Source organism: Mirounga leonina, unplaced genomic scaffold, assembly GCF_011800145.1.
Source record: "Mirounga leonina isolate KUSES-001 unplaced genomic scaffold, KU_Mleo_1.0 Mir_95, whole genome shotgun sequence".
Taxonomy (NCBI): Eukaryota; Metazoa; Chordata; class Mammalia; order Carnivora; family Phocidae; genus Mirounga; species Mirounga leonina.
The window spans coordinates 6,681,694-6,700,078 of NW_023270865.1; the positions used below are offsets into that span (position 1 = coordinate 6,681,694).

Genomic DNA, 18,385 nt, shown 5'->3' on the forward strand with positions numbered 1-18,385 from the left:
AAGGAAGGAAGGAAGGAAGGAAGGAAGGAAGGAAGGAAGGAAGGAAGAAAGGAGAGAGGGAGAGAGGAGAACAGAAGGAAGGAAAAGAAAAAAAAGATAAAGACCGAAAGAAAAAGTCATCCAGAAACTTATAATGTGACCCACGGGGAAGGCGAATGTGGCAGCCTCCAGGAGAGCTGCTTTAGGGAGAAGGTCCGGGTGGACGTGGGAGGCACCCCTGTGAAAGGCCGCCTGGGGCTCAGGCAACAACCAGGGTACAGAGGGGAGGCACACACCTACGAACAACAGCCGCAGAAGGATGGAAAAGCAAAAGTTACTCCGTAGCTGCTTAAAATACTTAGATTATAGTTAAAATTATTCTTAACAAATTGAAATTCTGTGAAATAAGGAGAATGTGAGAGAGACACAGAGAGAGAGCGAGAAGCCAGAGTAATTTTTCTTTAAGTAGAGTTTCAGAGAACAAAGATGAGAGCATTTCTCAGCAGCGGTAAGTTCCAGGACATATAATCAGCAAACGTGAAAACTCCAAGGGGAGGGTGGGTGCTGCCCCCAGTCACTGCAGGGGATGGACTGAAGTCTAGCATGGACAGCACTTAGAAAGCATTTCTAATCAGGTCCACGGATGCCTTCTCCAGATATTAGTATTCTCTTTCCCAGGGGAGATAAAACGACCTTTTAAGCTTAGAAAACACTGGGGAAGGGATTCAAAAGCAACTACATTGTGCTTCACAGTGAGGACATTTTTCTTAAAGGAAAGTGAAGACACAAGTTAAAGCATCCAATGCAAATCCAGCTGAGGAACAATGAGGAAACCAGCTGGCTGAATTTCACCTCCTCAGTGTGGACTTCGGCTCTGTGTGTCCAAGCAGAGCGGCCTCACACAGCAGGCAAGCCACGCAGGAGAGGCAACATGGACTCCCCCCTGGAAAGACCCAGAACACCATTCAGGTGCGACCTCTCCGACCTCCCGGAGACCCCCTGCCATTTAAATTGGAATTTTAGTAGAGTAGCTTCTGAAAATCTGGGTATGTGAGAATATTTTCAATACAACAATACTCTTGACTAAACGTGGGATTTCCCCCAACACTTTCTGAAATTGTTTCTTTCGACTGGATAGGATAAAAACACGTATGCTAATAAGTCTGTGTTCCTCACTGCCCGCGCTGCGTACGTTCACCGATCTGAAGGTTCACTGTGCAATAAGAACGTGTCTTACTGTCCATGTCGGTCAGGGGTGTCCGATGAGCAGTTTCAATCTTGTTCTTTCTTCCAAAAATTATTCAACCAACTGCCATGTATTATTTATCAGTTGTTTATGAGTAATTTCTCCTGCTTTTTTCCTTTCGGGGGCCTCTATGAATACATGATGGCACTTGAAATGCTTAGCGGTGATCAATGCTCAGAACCACAGGGATCATTGACAACCTCACTTCCCTGCTTTCTCAAGGTACATCTTGAAATGCTGTTGCCTCCGTGCAGGGAGAGGTGGGAGGGGGCGGAGGGGAGGGCAGCACTGAGATAGATAGAAACACAAGGCACCAGAACCTCCTCACCGGACCCGGAGGCAGCAAATGACAGCTGGGTACTTGGGGCACTCTTCAATATGTACATCGATGGGCTGCAGAAAACCAGTTCTACACGTCAGTAATGCTCTGGGAAGGGGCTGATTGCCATACACTAGTTCTATCAGGAGACAGAAAATAAAAAGTTACTTCTCCTTAAATGTCAGTTCTTTCGAACCTTCCTATAACACGGGGAAAAAAAAAGTTGGTTTCAATTATATTTCAAAGTATTTTTAATACTTTCCCTCATTGGTGTTATGAATGTTCATGATCTTTCCTTGCAGGGATAAGAGAGGCTGAGGAGGATATCCAAATGGTGAACGAGTGGTGGTTTTACAGATGGCTCTTCAGGATGTTACTATGGACCGGACAGGTAGGCTTCCGGGCCAACCACGTGACAAGGAGCTCCCTGGAATGCTAGGAAATCCAGAAGTGAGAATATGGCGGCTAGCCTTGCAGCATTGCGCAGAATGCTGGACCCTTCATCATGCCTGAGCCTCTGGTCTTTAAGCTCAACTCCACCAGGGACAACACAAGAACTGCATCAAGACCAACAGAGGGATGAGTGTGTCACACCTCATACCATCACCTCTGTAGACCCAAGCCAGGGTGAATCCCTGCCCTTGCCCAGGTGAGAACCATCCGAAGTCCAAACACACAAGTTGCTTCCAAGGATTCCACAGAATTATCCAGGTTGGGAAGATGGGAGATCCATGGTGAATAACTATACAGCCACATTCATATCCTTCATTTTATCAAATACTATGGACCTAACACTCCTTGTGGAGGGAGGGGGACTCTCAACGGAAGTGTCTATTTTCTTGAATTAAAACATCATGAAGATTTACGCTCAAGAGCAGGAAGACATTCCTATTTCTAAAGACTCCTTCCTATGTGGGTGGTACATTTATTAAAAAGCTCACGAAAACAACGGACTTGTTAGAAAAATGGACTGAACACAATAAAAACAAAACAAAACAAAACTTCACGCATGGCTCATTCAACAACGATCAAGCACTTAGACCAGGTTTTCACGACATCATATTTAGATTTTTGTTGCTTTTAAGGATGTCTGTTTTTGGCAGCAATGGGACACTCGTGGCTTGAAATGCACTTGAAATGTATCCAAACTTCATCTCTGAAGTCTTGGAAACATGGGCAGTCATGGAGGACAGGCCTTGAGAAACTGGGGGATTACAAGAAGCCAAAAATATAACAGCTATTAGTACTCATCGTAATTATTGAGATCTGTAAAGTAGGCGTTAGAATAGGTCTTCCCAGTGAGATGCGGGTTGAAGTACTTGTTTCTTTCCTCTAGGATCAAGTTGTTTTTGTTAAATGCCTGTAAAAAGTAAAGTAATAATAAAAAGAAAGATTTAAGAATACTCCACAAGCAGTATTTCGGAAAGATAACATAATGAGGGGACGATTATGTTGAACTTGAACTCCCTTCTGAGGCTCCATTGTTCTAAAATGATTTCTCACTTACTTGCTTCCTCCCCTTATTTGCCTTCCTGAGGACCTGCCTCATGACCAGAATGAGGTTGGCAATTTTTGATATATAGATCTTGAGAAATCTAAACCTTCAACAAACCTAAAACTCTAGTGATTTCAAATCAACAGACACCTTGAATGTTATGTAACTGAGTAGAATTTAAGCTGCTTTCTGATTATCACAGACAGATACATTGATAAGAGATTTTGAAGGAGCTTATTTAAGTAAATGCATGAAATTCCAAATGGCTTGATTTCTTTTCATTTTCTACAGTTAGCAGGTGAGCAAGTGATGAGAAAACAGCCATTCTAAGTTGCTGCCTGGGCATTTTGCAGCCTGACAAGCCCATTCAGACCCAGAGTCTGAACATTTACCTAAGGACCCCAGTTTAGTGTTTCCACATAAGTTCCTGTTTTGCTTTTCCTGGGGCACCTTTTTTTAAATTTATTTTTTAATTTAAATTCAATTAGCCAACATATAGTACATCACTAGTTTCAGATGTAGTGTTCAATGAGTCATCAGTTGCATATAACACCCAGTGCTCATCACATCACGTGCCCTCCTTAATGCTCATCACCCAGTTACCCCATCCCCCACCCACCTCCCCTTCCGCAACCAGTCAGAATGGTTAAAATTAACAAGGCAGGAAACGACAAATGTTGGCGAGGATGTGGAGAAAGGGAGCCATCTTACACGGTTGGTGGGAATGCAAGCTGGTGCAACCACTCTGGAAAACAGTATGGAGATTCCTCAGGACATTAAAAATAGAGCTATCCTGGGACACTTTTTAAAATAACCACTTAGAGGGGCGCCTGGGTGGCTCAGTTAGTTGAGTGTTCGACTCTTGATTTCAGCTCAGGTCATGATCTCAGGGACTTGAGATGGACTCAGTGGGGAGTCTGCTTGAGATTCTCTCCCTCTCCCTCTGCCCCTCCCCTCCGCTCACTCACCCTCTAAATAAATAAATAAATAAATATCTTTAATAAAATTAAAAAATAAAATAGCCACTTAAGAGCTGAGCCTGTAAAACGTGAGTGATGTCTGCCCGAACCACCTTATAAGTAACAGGTGTGCTACCCTCTCTCTGTCTCCTGCTCACTGCTGACCAGGGATGGAGGACTGCCCTTCCCCAGGCTCACGGGCATGGGTAAGTAATAATCCTTGGGACCTGACTTCCTTTGAGTGAGTGTACTGAAACTGTGCCTTCAGTTAAAACAATCCCGGGGTTTCTCTTCCCCCAAAGGAGGAGCTCGGGTGCTGAGGGAGCTGCCTGCTGATCCCGTGTGGCCTGTACCTTCTCATTCAGCAGGCCATAATATGCACATTATTGGGGGGCCCAGCTATGGACCCCCCAACACAGGCTACTGTAGCCACTTCTGACACGGATTGTCCTTCCTTATTAAGTCATTAAAGTCACCTACACTTTCAAAATGCAAACTATTTAATATTTACCTTCAATATTAAAAGAACTGATAAAGATGTCAGATGGTTGGCAGAGGCCAACTGTCCAGGACTGGTCTGGGCAAGGTATCAGAAGAAAGTTCCAGAAGGATCATTAGAGACTAGGCAGCAGTCAGTGCCCTCAGAGCCCTCTGCCCTCCTAGCAGTGAAACTTCGTATTATCTTGGGTGGTTCCTGGATCTCAAGTGAGATCAGAAGACCAGCTAAATTCTCTTGAGACATTTAAAGTAACACACAAGTCAATAGGTTGGAATCACATTTAGAGGAGCCCCATTCTTGGATTCTGAAGGCTTGTTTGAAAGGTTCTTGCTCATAAAAGGAGCTCACATTCCTCCTCATACTCTGGGAGCTCAGTGCTGAGAGGGTGTGAGGGGAGTGTTATTAGTGCCTGGGGCTTCATTCCCTGGCCCTAGCAGGTGATTAGCATCAGGTGCTGGTGGGTTCTGGATCCTGGTGTAAGCAAGACGCACGGGTAAAAGCCAACTGGCTCTGTCTCTGTCCAAGTAAACAAGAGAGGACACTGTGGTCCCCAGGACACAAGACCTCCCAACCACCTGAAGTTGTAAGGGCTGAAGACGTTCTATATTCCCACATGGGAAGGAAATCAAATTTCAAAGGAAACCATCATAGCAGAGAGAGCATTAAAATGCTCCCTGGGAATGTTACGGGAACCACTAATTTAAGAGGAATATCAAAATGAGAACGTCCTTCATTCATGTGGGTGGCAGGGCATGTGGGGTGAAGTCGAAAAGAGCCCTGTGTGTCCTTCCAGCTATACCCCGACTCCTGCATGTTATCCCATTTAGTCCTCACAACAGAGATATGACCGTACACATTGCTATACCCATTTTAAAGATGAAGAAACTGAGGTTCAACGAATTAACTGACTTGTATTCTAAACCCTGACACACAATGCCTCAGCTGGTGACTCATGGACTCAGGTCTGCCTGGTCCAGAGCTGATGTCCTTTCCACTCCTTCTTCCTCAGAACGAGGAGACTGGCCACTGACTCTCTATTTCTGGGACGAACACTGAATTAATCACCCATTGAGAAAATTTAACAGAACACTTCATCCCACACTAGTCACATAATAGCATGCAAAGCTGAAGAGCCTTCATTATGCATAAAATTTATTTGAAGATAGTTTTTATCATAATGTAACAATTTTTCTCAGGATGTCATCCTGGGGATTGGAGGCAGAGCTGGACATCGGCCAATGACCCAATATTTTCTGGCATTTTAACCGTTGCTGTTTCCAAGTCCTATTTTTACCCTACTTCCCCATAGAAGGCACCATCTTTTTTGTAGGCAAAGCAAAGCTAAGACGGCAGCTCACCATGAGGGGCACCCGTTACCTTGCTCTCCACTCTTTCACTCAAGCCACCCCCACCCCCGAGCTTGGCCAATGGCCCCCAGGGCCCTCCTTGCACCTCCGTCTGCCGATCCCTTACCTTGATGGCTTCCACCGAGTCATACTTGTCCAGTTTGTTGATGTGGTTAGTTATGCTGGTGTTGAGCGGGGCGGGAGCAACAGGGTGGATGACGGTGGCGTCGTGAGATTGCTGCTGGTACCGCTGACAGTAGGTGTAGATGAGCAGAGTAAGGAGGCAGCCCAGGATGGAGCTGCTCAGCCCCACGGCAATCATGTGGAACACATTGAACTCTGGGAAGACAGTATCAAAAGTGATGCTCCTTTGGAAAAGAACACACTACTCAACAGCTCAACGCACTTGGATGAAAAGAGCAAGACAAAATAAAAGGCCCGTGACCTTCCTTTGAAATGTCATGGCCACCAACACACTCCCCCACAGGGAGCACAGCATATTTTAAGTGAATGCTCTTACGGACTATAATGAGTCTTTAGGAGATCACCCTAATATACTAGCAGAAGCATTTTTTTCGTTTAAAGGATTGCACAAGTCTGTTCATCTGTTTCAAGTGCAGCATGATCTCTGGTCTAGGGGGTTCCTAGAGAACATTTTTTCCATGCTCCTTAACAGGTGGAGCATCCCTGCCTACAGCCTATATGAACAAAGTGAGAATGCATTTACTGCTTCCAATTATTGCTCAAAAGTACTGTATTTTGGAGACCTGATGAAGAAAATTTTGCACCAAAGAAATAAAGCATTTGTGCTGAAGAAATAAAATATGATCTTTTAAATGGTTATGAAACAACCCTCTTTCACATATTTTTTTCTATTAAATAGCATCTTTGGGTTATTTTCCTTGAGTTATGAATACAAGATATTGAAAAAATGAGCAGACATGGATTTATGTCTATAATATGGGATTGGCTTGAGGGACATCAAGGTAATATAACAAAGATCTTTGTAATGTCTGAGAAACAACCACACAGAAAAATAGACGTTCATCATGTGTTGATAGAACACCACACAATGAAGGTTTCAAGCCTTTCAGGGAATAAAGATAACATCTGGGCAATGCTCATGAAGCTGGGCTTAGTGAAAATCGGGTGAAGCAGAACATGACCTTGCTTTTTCTACGCTGTGTTGGTGCTATGTGTAACCTGTCGCCTGAGGGTTACTGGCCTTGTCCCTGCACACAGGACACATCCCGAGGACTGGCTTTCCCCCAGGATGTCCCCTCCACATACCACCAGGGGGTGCAGTGCCACCCATGCTCTTCCCTGATCTGTCTGTCCATCCTGCACCCAAAGAGAACCACTGGAAATGCCTTCTCGGCACACTGCAGACACCAGGCAAATCGCAGAGCCACAGAGAGAGGCCCCCAGGCTCTCAGGGAGAGAAGGCCTACAAGCTTGTCCCTTGCACCCAGGCCCTGGGGTGTTTGCCCCTCAACCACCCTGGCTCCTGCCCGAATGTGCAGCAGAGGTGGGGTACCCTCACTGTCCCCACACCCTCACGTCTCCCTCTATGCCATGTCCCTTTGCTACTCCCGGATGCCGTGTTCCCGGGACCCCTGAGAGAGGGAGCAGCCTCCCCAGGTGAGTGGCCAGCATGCACAGAGGCTGGGTTCATTGTAAGCTGCAACCCCCTTGCTCCTACCCCATTCCTAATGCAGGCGTCCAAGTCTTCAGCACCAGACCCTGGATAAATCCCGGCAGATGTTACTAGAATATTCCACAAGCATCACCTGCTCCCTACATCCACCGGTTTTTCACTTCTTGATTCTTTGGTCCGTGGTTTAACAAAATGGAAGCAATTCATAAGCCTCTGGCCTTTCCCGATTTTGTCTGAAGCCTCCAGAGCTGGACAGCCCCCCACGGGGGCCGGTTGGACAAAGCTTCCAGGGGGCATCCCAGCAGCCACCACCAGAAGCGTCCACTATCACACTGAAACTGTGCTCAAGGTAAGCGAGAGCGAGAGCAGATCTCACATGTGCTGTCACTGTTTTATACTTTAGTCGTCTTGACTCCCCAGGGTCAACGCCATCTACTGATAAAAGTACTTTCTGCTGCACTGATAACATTTTATTATAACATGTGAAAGATTCATGATGCTCTCCATATGCAGATACTTTGTCATTAGTCAAATGGATCACGTGTGCAGGTGCCCGGGGAGGCTGGGGCCAACTGACATCTTTATGAGGATTAATGAGGATTATCTAGTCTTTGTGTCTCATGAAACTAAAACTAAAACTAATAATAAATTGAAAAATTTCAACAGGCCTACATTTTTCTACATAGGGAAAAATAGTGTATATTAAATCTCTTCTGAATTTGCTTAATGTGGCTCTTTGCTTGGAATATGCTTTTTTTTTTTTTTTTCCTGTTGTTTTTGGTCAGAAAAGCTGAAATAGAAACCACCTACCCAGTTCACTCAACTGGATGATTTCCTGTACAAAATTTGATTGATTTCTCTTCAAATGGGAAAAAAAAAAGACATCTTGTTGTCTCCCTAAACATCCCAAAATACTTTGCTAGGTGATTTCTTTTACCCATCAGCCCTACAATCAGATCCATATGACCTCTGACTTGCCTGTCCTGGTGTGTCAATGTTAGCAGCCTAAAGATCTAAAAATATCAGTTGTGAATATTACAGAGTAAGAAATGTCTCTATGATCTAATCAATAGCATGTCAAGGCTTGATTTGGGATCGGGTAGCCAATTAGCCCATCTGACTCAGACACACAGATGCAGCATTTTAGGATGGGAATGGATGTTGCACCATGTTCTCCCAGAAGTTCAAGGCCTTTGAAGGTCTCCTATATCCTAACCCAGAGAAGGCTGGCTGGGGAAAATGGTTTTTGAATCTCTGGTGGGCATGGAGGACCAGTCAACTCTGCAGAGGTATCAGCTGGGTGACCCGAAGTTCTATCTTGGCCTCCCATAGGACAGGGGCACTCCTTAAAAACTCTGCTTCTCTTTGGACCTACGCTGCCTCCGAGGGCAGCAGGTGTCCCTGGATCCTGGGTGTTGTCCAAAACTGTCTCCTGACCAGGGCTGCCCCAGACACAATCCTCCCAGATACCCACTGCCAGGATCCTTCTCCCATGGTACTCTCAGCTCCCATTGCCTGGATCCCATCTGTGACTCCAGTGCTGACTACCTGTGTGAACTTTGGCCAGTGGCCTCATCCCTCTGACTCTCACCAACCTTAATGCAGATGACAGTGCATGGCTGCAATTCACAAAACCAAAATCTCTGGAAACGGATTTTTCATCACTCACCTGGCAGCAAAGCATGACCTGACCCGACCCTTTTGCTGCAGAACTAAATAGAACTGCAGGAGAAGCATTGGCACCTTCACTTTGCCCACACTTCACAAAGCATCATGAAAGAGACTGGTTACAGAATGTAGCCCTGGGCACTGCAGAGTGTTACATAATAGACATCATATGCCCCAGACGACCCACCTGAAATCTGAAAAATGCTAAATTCTAAAACCCTCCTGTATTTCCAAAGGTTTTACATTAAGGAACTGTGAGCCGAGGCACCTACGTGAACGCTCTTTGTGAGGATCAACTTCTTGCCATTTAATACGGTGGTGCAGAGTGACTGATTTAAAAATATTAACGGACACTTACAGCTTTGATTATTTTTATGGGAACTAGTGTCTATTCATCTTCCAGTGGATCCCAAGTCAGTGACTGCCAGTCTGTGAGCTCTCTGAACCAATGTAGGTCAGACACCAGACACTGAATGTCTCAGGCACTGGGGTCTTTTATGATATGACTGCTGGTTCCAGAAGGGCTGGGGCTATTGGTGTCCCCATGGTCAACTCAGTGCCCCTCACAGAGCTCATGGATCGGGTGCTCCGCAAAGATTAATAAATGAACAGATTAACAACTAACTAAACAGAAAGAATGCAACAAATAGTAAGCTCTTAATTAATGTAGTTAATAACAGTATGTACATTCCTAAAACACATCCACGAAGCTCTGGATTCTGATTGAAAATAAACAAAGACCAGAGCCTCTGGCTGAGCTTCTGGGACTCTGCTGGTGGACTGGATTATGGCAGGAATGGATATTTATAGGTCACCAGCCACATGGATGAATCTGTGGTCTTGGTGTGGATACTAGCTCTGATTACCAAAGGTGGACAGAGGATGGGCTTTGACCAGTGGAGAGTCAGCCCCTCCTGTCCAGACAAGGTAAACATAGACAGTCAAGTCCAAATTTAGCATGAACTGGAACCAGAGAATGTGAGTTTTGTCATTCAGATTTGCAGAAAGTTTAAAAACCACCTCTAGAGATGTAGGTATAACCTTATGCCCCATTAAAATGTTGTCACTCCAGCAGTCTGCACGTTAGAAGCTGGCTGCCATGTATCTGCACTATAAATATAAAGGAAATGCTTGAATTGAGTTTTTTACTCTTAAGAAATTTAACTATATCTAATATCAAGATCACTGGTTCATAAAGCTTATTAGCATCCACCTAAAGAAATCACCCGAAAAGCTCATTAAGCCACAGAGTGCTGGGCCCCACTCAGAGAGGTTTTGATCCTACAGGTTGAGGCAGGGCCTGAGAATATGCACTCCTACCACCTCCCACAGTGATGCTGATGAGCTGGTAGATATTGCACCTGAGAACCACTCATCCAAATGTAAATATTGACTACTTGCATTCATACTAATCAAAGTATAAGGTGTTTGGATCAAGAGTTTCTCCAGTCTGTTCTTCTTGGGCCAAACATCACATGAAACATATGGGAAAAGAAATGATGGGAAAATATCAGAAATTAATTAAAAATTAGTTAAAAAGAGGAACTTACCCCCACACCGTTTCTCTTCTACACTACTGGATCTCGCCACAGATACTTCTGGAAAAAAAATTAAATCACGATGTGTAAAGGGTGTTGGGAAGAAAGAGCACATCAATGAGTCACTTACAGAATGTCTAATGATTTCGTGTTTTATGTGAGTCAAAGTTCCAAAAGCCTGATTACTTATTAAAAAAAAAATTGCATGTTTCTTTGTTTTAACCAACCTCAGATGTATTTGGTCAAGGTCATCTGGATTAAGAAGGAGTGAGTTTCATTATCACGGAAAGAAAAGGCTATGGTCCTCTGGGTTGAAACCAGGGCACTAATTTCAAAATAAGGCCAGAGTATGTGCTGATTTTCTGTTACCAAATATTCTGCCAGGTGTGCACCCCACAGTATTTGCCTGGGTGTTCCTGCCTCTGAACAAAGCAGTGTTGTCAAATTCCCTGCAGAGGGGACCAATCCACTACAGCTCCAAGGAAATCGCCATAAAGTCAAATAAAGCCCCCATTCAGCACCCACTCATGCTCTTTGCCATGACACATATTATATACCCAAGTAAAATGCCAACGAGAGAACAGATCCTAGGGATGGTTTAACCCACAGGGATCAAACACCATTTCAGGAGACCAGAGACATTATTCTTTCCTGTACTGATTTTTCAGTGGGTAACAAGAATTAGCAATATGTCTGTGGCCAAAAAGGAAAACAATACAATAAATACTTGCAGTTCTATACCTTACATGATGGAAGCACCTTATAAGGCTAAAGCTAATAATTTTCTCTAAAATGTGGTTACTTTTTCCATACGTGGAAGAAAACAAGGTAAATACCTATTATTACCTTGTAGGAGGTTGGTCTCTGCTTTGGTCTACATCACTGCTCTAAAGTCCACAGTGGACATAGACAAAATGACTTGGAAATATCTAACACCATGCCTACATATGACAGATGACTTGCTATCATCAACAACTGAAAATCGATTCACATGGAAAAGCCTATAGCCCAAGGGCCAGCCAGTCTCTTCTCCAAGATGAGAGCCATGGAAGGTTTCCATCTTCCCAAGTAAACCAAGGTTGCATAAAGAATTGGCCTTTTTTCTCCATACAAACACATGCACACAGCACTGTAAAGGCATTTAGCCTAATGTTAAAATAACAGGATAATCTATTTTGATTTTTTTGAGCAAAATCGTCTCACCGTGTTATAGGCAGTAAATTGTAGGAGATATTGTGTTAGAAAAAAAATTCTTAACACGCATGGCCCAAATTCAAGCCTAAACCTACAGTTATCTGTAAATCTACTAATTACCTTGAAACCATAAGAGTTGATAGAATCATCTCTGTTCCACCAAACAAGACCTCAAATGACAGATAAAACTCCCACCTATGACTCATTTCCTCTCTAAATGATGGAAATGATTTGGTTCACACTGACAAGCCTCCCTGCCCTTACCTGGGATGAAATTGGCATCAAAAACACACGGCCGGCTCTCGGTGGTGTTTCCAGAACACTGGCTACCCACAGGGAACAGAAGGATGCACTGGCGGGCACGGACCTGCACTCCAGACATGTCGCACTCAGACCAGTCTGACCACTCAGACCAGCTCTCTGCAATGACCGGAAGACAGGACATGTGACAACGATGCCCCTGAGATCAACCCACCTGGACATGTGATAGGACATGTGACATGTGACAACGATGCCCCTGAGATCAACCCACCTGGACATGTGACAACGATGCCCCTGAGATCAACCCACCTGGAAGCACCACAGGTCACACACGTGACTTTAAATTTTCATATTACATTTTTTTTTTAAGATTTTATTTATTTATTTGACAGAGAGAGACACAGCGAGAGAGGGAATACAAGCAGGGGGAGTGGGAGAGGGAGAAGCAGGCTTCCCGCCAAGCAGGGAGCCCGACGCGGGGCTCGATCCCAGGACCTGGAATCATGACCTGAGCTGAAGGCAGATGCTTAACGACTGAGCCACCCAGGCGCCCCTTCATATTACATTTGTAATGGGGCTGTGTATAAATAAGATGGACACGTATCCTCTGAGCATCCCAGTAAATAAATTACACATGGGCCGGAATAAAAGAGCTTGTAGACCTTTGAGCAAAAGCGCTTTTCTAAAATCCATGTTATTTTAATGTTTTAAAGTCATTGGAATTGGACACACAATACACTAATTCATGAGGTCCAGCTGTGCAGAGACGGTCTGTGGTCAGGGGAGAGAAATCTTTAGTGCAGACCCCATTTCCCACAGGGCAATGCCCCTCCGTGAAGAGCAGTCCTCAAACCCTTTCCTGCCAAAATTCCTACAGGCCTCAGAGCTCGGGCAAGAGAAAGGATGGTGCGTGAACGAGAGAGACCAGGTCGCTGAGAGGGGCTTGCAGCTACTATGAGCACCTTCCCTTCTGCTACAAACACAGTCCTGCAGTCGATGTACCAATGTCAGGCAGTACCTGACGTAGAATTTATTTTATCCCAGGTTTAGTGCTGCCTATGTGCCTAAGATCAGGGCACGAGTCTGGGGTTAAGGCCCAGAGCCGAGTGATCTAAGGACACGTGACCCTGAAGTGGAAAATTTGCTAGGATTCATTAACTTCACCCAGGCTTACGGACGTGTGAAAAGAAAACAACACTCATATTTTAAGTAAGGAGGTCAAAAAAATGTGCTCTCAGTATTATTTGGAAATACTGAACAAATTAAAAAGGTATTTTTTAATGCAGTTTGATTTTTTCTTCTTCTTAAATTTCAGCATCATCTCTGCATTACAGGGAAAATCTGGAAATCAAACATGTGCCTGGATCCACGGTAAAGAGGTTACATTTTTCCTTAAAAACGTGTAAAGTGGGCAATGTCAAAGGGGTTACTGCCTATGTTCTCCTCTAGGATTTTGATGGATTCCTGTCTCACACTGAGGTCTTCCGTCCACTTTGAGAGAGGTTGTGGAGAAAGGGGAACCCTCTCACACTGTTGGTGGGAATGCAAGTTGGTACAGCCACTTTGGAAAACAGTGTGGAGGTTCCTCAAAAATTTAAAAATAGAGCTACCCTATGACCCAGCAATTGCACTCCTGGGTATTTACCCCAAAGACACAGATGTAGTGAAAACAAGGGCCATATGCACCCCAATGTTCACAGCAGCAACGTCCACAATAGCCAAACTGTGGAAAGAGCCGAGATGCCCTTCAACAGATGAATGGATAAAGAAGATGTGGCCCATATATACAATGGAATATTGCTCAGCCATCAGAAAGGATGAATACCCAACTTTTACATCAACATGGATGGGACTGGAGGAGATTATGCTAAGTGAAAGAAGTCAAGCAGAGAAAGTCAATTATCATATGGTTTCACTTATTTGTGGAACATAAGGAATAGCATGGAGGGCATTAGGAGAAGGAAGGGAAAAATGGGGGGGGGGAATTGGAGGGAGTGATGAACTATGACAGAATATGGACTCTGAAGGACAAACAGGGTTTTAGAGGGGAGGGGGGAAGGGGGGATTGGTTAGCCTGGTGATGGGTATTAAGGAGGGCACGTACTGCATGGAGCACTGGGTGTTACACGAAAACAATGGATCGTGGATCACTACATCAAAAACCAATGATGGGGGCGCCTGGGTGGCTCAGTTGTTAAGCATCTGCCTTCGGCTCAGGTCATGATCCCAGGGTCCTGGGATCGAGCCCCACATTGGGCTCCCTGCTCTCCAGGAAGCCTGCTTCTCCCTCTCCCACACCCCCTGCTTGTGTTCCCTCTCTTGCTATCTCTCTCTCTGTGTCAAATAAATAAATAAAATCTTTAAAAAAAAAAAATTAAAAAAAAAAAAACGATGTACTGTGTGGTGACTAACATAACATAATAAAATTAAAAAAAAAAATAAACGTGTAAAGTACGAGGTTTGGGGATGACTGTGAGAATCTGGTTTCTAGGCACTTTTCAATATAAATGGAACCTTCCAGAAAGATCTGCAGGAGCAAGTAAAAAAATTAAAAGAATGGGTGTTTCAATGTCAAAGTTAGACTCAGAAGAGGGTGTCTCATTTCCATTCCAAGCGGCCTCCACACGTCAGGACAAAACAGATTATTGGACGAGGATGCTGCCGCAGTGTACCCACTGAGCATCTGTGTTAGCCAGCCTCGGAGCTTGGATCCCCCCGACTCCTGGACCGGAGGCCAAGTCCTTCACAAGGGCTCTCCTTGCTCCCCAACCTGATTTTCAGATCCCATTACCAGGTTAAACCTTTTAATAATGCACTGTGATGACCCGTGTCTGTTACTAGTTGAGAAACTATGGCACGGTGAGAACTGTTTTTTCTCCTGCGGAACAATGTGCTATGACGTCACTGCAAGGATAATAGTGCGGGACTGAGGTGTTCCCTTCTTTCGCTGTTTGCTCTCATGGGGTCTCATCACTTTCACCGTTTGCAAATCAAGGGAGGGAAGGGGCGGGTTGAGCCCCGAGTCGGGGAGTCAGGCAGGCCGCTTACCCGGGCAGGGCTGCGTGTTACAGAGCGCCTCCTCGGTGTGCAGGCCCAGGCAGATATCTCCTCCGTAGGCTGGGGCTGGGTTTGTGCACGAGCGGGTCCTCATGTAGTGCCCACCGCCACACGTGGCCGAGCATTTTGACCATGGAGACCAGCAGGACCAGACGCCGTCCACTGGGAAGGGACACAAAGTCACAACACTTCTGAAATCCCGGTCTGACCAATCTGATGCGGCCGCGGATGGAACGTGCCTTGCAGGAAGGCATTGGTGCGCCCCCTGGCCGCTCACGGGGCTGTCTGGGCTCGTCCTCCTGCCGAGGAAACCAGTTTTGCATATTCCTCCCTATGCTTTCTCGGTGCCTCTTACTTGTTCTTTCAGACAATATTTCTAAACCTGTAACAGGCAAGCATGAAGAAAGCCGAGTGCTACGTATGTAACACAAAGTCCCAGTCCCCGGGGAGGACCATGAGCCACGTTCTGTAGTCATTCATGTGAAGGCCTGCTAGCTCTCTCTCACTTTGCTAACCCCAGAAGCTACCTAGAGCCAAGGGTCAGCAGCTGCAGTCACGGGCTTCCTTCCTACCTGGATTACAATGTGCTCGACGACGGGGGGTTTTGAGAAAAGCTAACAGGTTCCGGAGGAACCGTGAAGGGTGCTCCAGAGACAAAGCTGCCAAACCACCAAACTGAGCATGAACCGCATTGACTTGGCAGTGCGTTTATAGGAAGGACTAAGGAGACGAATCCCAATATCCACAGCCAGATGATTATGGAGGAGAGTTTTACAATGTGGACATGAGGCACGACTGGTCCCGTGACTGTTGGTAACCCAGAGCATGTCCCTCATTTGCCCCCATCCGGGCTCCTGATACCTGCACACGGGCCTCCTGAGCGCTGGCATCCACGGCCCGCCCAGATGTAGGACCTCGGTGCTCGTCCTGCGTCAGCTGATGTTGCTAAAACTGGCCCGTCACGCTGGCTGCGGTGGTCCCTGATACTGTCATATCCGACCTGTTATTTATCTAACTCCTGAATGGTGCTCCCTCTTGCTAGCCAGCCCCAGAGCAAAGCTGCAGGACTCTGTCGACCCAGCATTAGACTCATCAAAAATGGGCAAGAATAGCCATCACCACAGCTAGGGACAATAAAAACCCGATGAGAGACTCACTATTACCATATGTACAGATTTGCACAGTTTATTTTCTCTGTATCCTACATAAAAAGAAAACAGAATGGGGCACCTGGGTGGCTCAGTCGGTTAAGAGCTGCCTTCAGCTCAAGTCATGATCTCAGGTCCTGGGATCGAGCCCCATGTGGGGCTCTGCACTCAGTGGGGAATCTGCTTGTCCCTCTGCCCTTCCCCCTGTTCGTGCTCTCTCTCGCGCGCGCGCAAATAAATAAATAAAATCTTAAAAAAAAAAACAAAAAAACCCAGAAGCAATCATGAGAAGCAATGCCAAAGCTGTTCAAGGTTGTTTTGGGTAGAATCACATCGCTTGCATTTTAATACACCCAGCATGATTTAATGCATCTTTGTGGAGTAATATTTTTCTTTAGATATAAGCATAGGTAAAAAGAAAGTATTTTTGAGAAACATGAGCAGGAATTTCACTTTTATGATATTTTTTATCTGCAAAAAAGTAAAAACAAAACAGAAACAAAACATTTGAACCCCATGTTAAAGTGGGTTTGTGACCTAACTGGGAACTTTGTGATTCCGAAGTTTATACGTTTTCCCTAACAGGCAGTAAGGTGGATCGGGAAGTAAGCGGGAACCAGTCAGTTATCTGCCACTGGTAGGAGGCAGAATTGTACAAGTTCCAAAAATCCTCTTCTGCATCTATTCTTACTGGGGGGATGCTTGCTGCCAGTTTTTCTCTGTCTGTAACCTGAGCTGAAGCTTGGTCTCTAGTGCGTATGTTTGCACACCCAAGAAGAAGGTGCCCATACATCATAGTGCCTTAGAATAACAGGTGTCAAAGAGCTTGGGTGTCTGAATGTGCACAAGACAATCTGGAGCTCAGAAGGGTCTAGTGCCTCATCTAAACGGTGCTAGAACCTGACTCAGATAGAACCAACCACGGGATCTGAGGATTCTTCACTTTTGTATCTCATGGTAGACTTCCAGACCGATGGCCAACAGGTATGTTTAACAATGCTCAACATCACTAATTATCCATGAAATGCAATTCGAAACCACAATGAGACATCACTTTACACCTGCCAGGATGGAGGTTATAAAAAGAAAAACAATAGGGAACAATAGATAAAAATGTTGGTGAGGATTTGGAGAAATTGGAACCTTTGCCCACTGCTGGGGCAAAAGCAAACTGGTGCAGTTGCTAGGGAAAGCACTATGGTGGTTCTTGAAAAAATTAAAAACAGAACTACTGTATGATCCAGCTATCTCACTTCTGGATACAGATATCCAAAAGAATTGAAATCAAGATCTCAAAAAGATATCTACGCTCCCATGTCCGTTGCAGTATTATTCACGAAAGCCCATATAGCCTTCTGTGCAACACTGTGTCTCTAGGTTACAGTCCTGTCTTGTGCATGTAAAGTTTTGTTTACAGGGGCCCTTGGGTGGCTCAGTCCATTGAGCATCTGACTCTTGGTTTCGGCTCAGGTTATGATCTTGGGGTCATGAGATCCAGCTCCCTGTTGGGCTCCAAGTTCAGTGGGGAGTCTGCTTGGGATTCTCTCTCTCCCTCTCCCCCCGCCCCAAGTAAATAAATAAATTAAAAAAAAAATAGAGATTTATTAACAGGGTGGCTCTCATGTTAACTATTCTTACTACAATAAAAAAAATTTTTTAAAACCCAAAGATTCATTTTTTCATTCATAATCATGTTATAATCATGCAGTCCTAACAGTCACACACCAGGAGGCTGATAAGCTGATGTCTAGAAACTATCTTTTGATATTTCAAATAGTATTCATTCCTATCCACATTTCAACTAACATTCCAAGTATTATCTCATCTAGTCTAATAAATGCTACCCACCCAATTCACACCAACTGTCCTCTTGGTATCACAAAAAATTCCCCTGGCACAGAACTGTTTGTTGCTTAATAGAATGTAGTTCTTGTTCGAAATGCGAGCAGTTTGAGGGAGCATTTGGAACAGAACCCAGTTGCTAAAACATTCCCACTTGCCAGTTTCAACCATAAGCTC

The 18,385-nt window shown here is 45.0% G+C and overlaps 1 protein-coding gene across 1 annotated transcript in view; it reads right to left on the reverse strand.

Annotated features, from left to right (window-relative positions):
- Positions 1–45: 45 nt before the first annotated feature.
- The window catches only part of SEMA5A (semaphorin 5A), a 466,526-nt gene continuing 448,186 nt past the window's right edge, over positions 46–18,385 (reverse strand). Inside the window, exons 19-23 of the mRNA XM_034998860.1 lie at positions 15,210–15,380; positions 12,165–12,320; positions 10,719–10,766; positions 5,971–6,182; positions 46–2,904 (exon numbers count right to left, since the gene is read on the reverse strand). Coding sequence (XP_034854751.1) covers positions 2,785–2,904; positions 5,971–6,182; positions 10,719–10,766; positions 12,165–12,320; positions 15,210–15,380 — 707 coding nt within the window. The 3' untranslated portion in view covers positions 46–2,784. The remainder of the gene's footprint in view (positions 2,905–5,970; positions 6,183–10,718; positions 10,767–12,164; positions 12,321–15,209; positions 15,381–18,385) is intronic.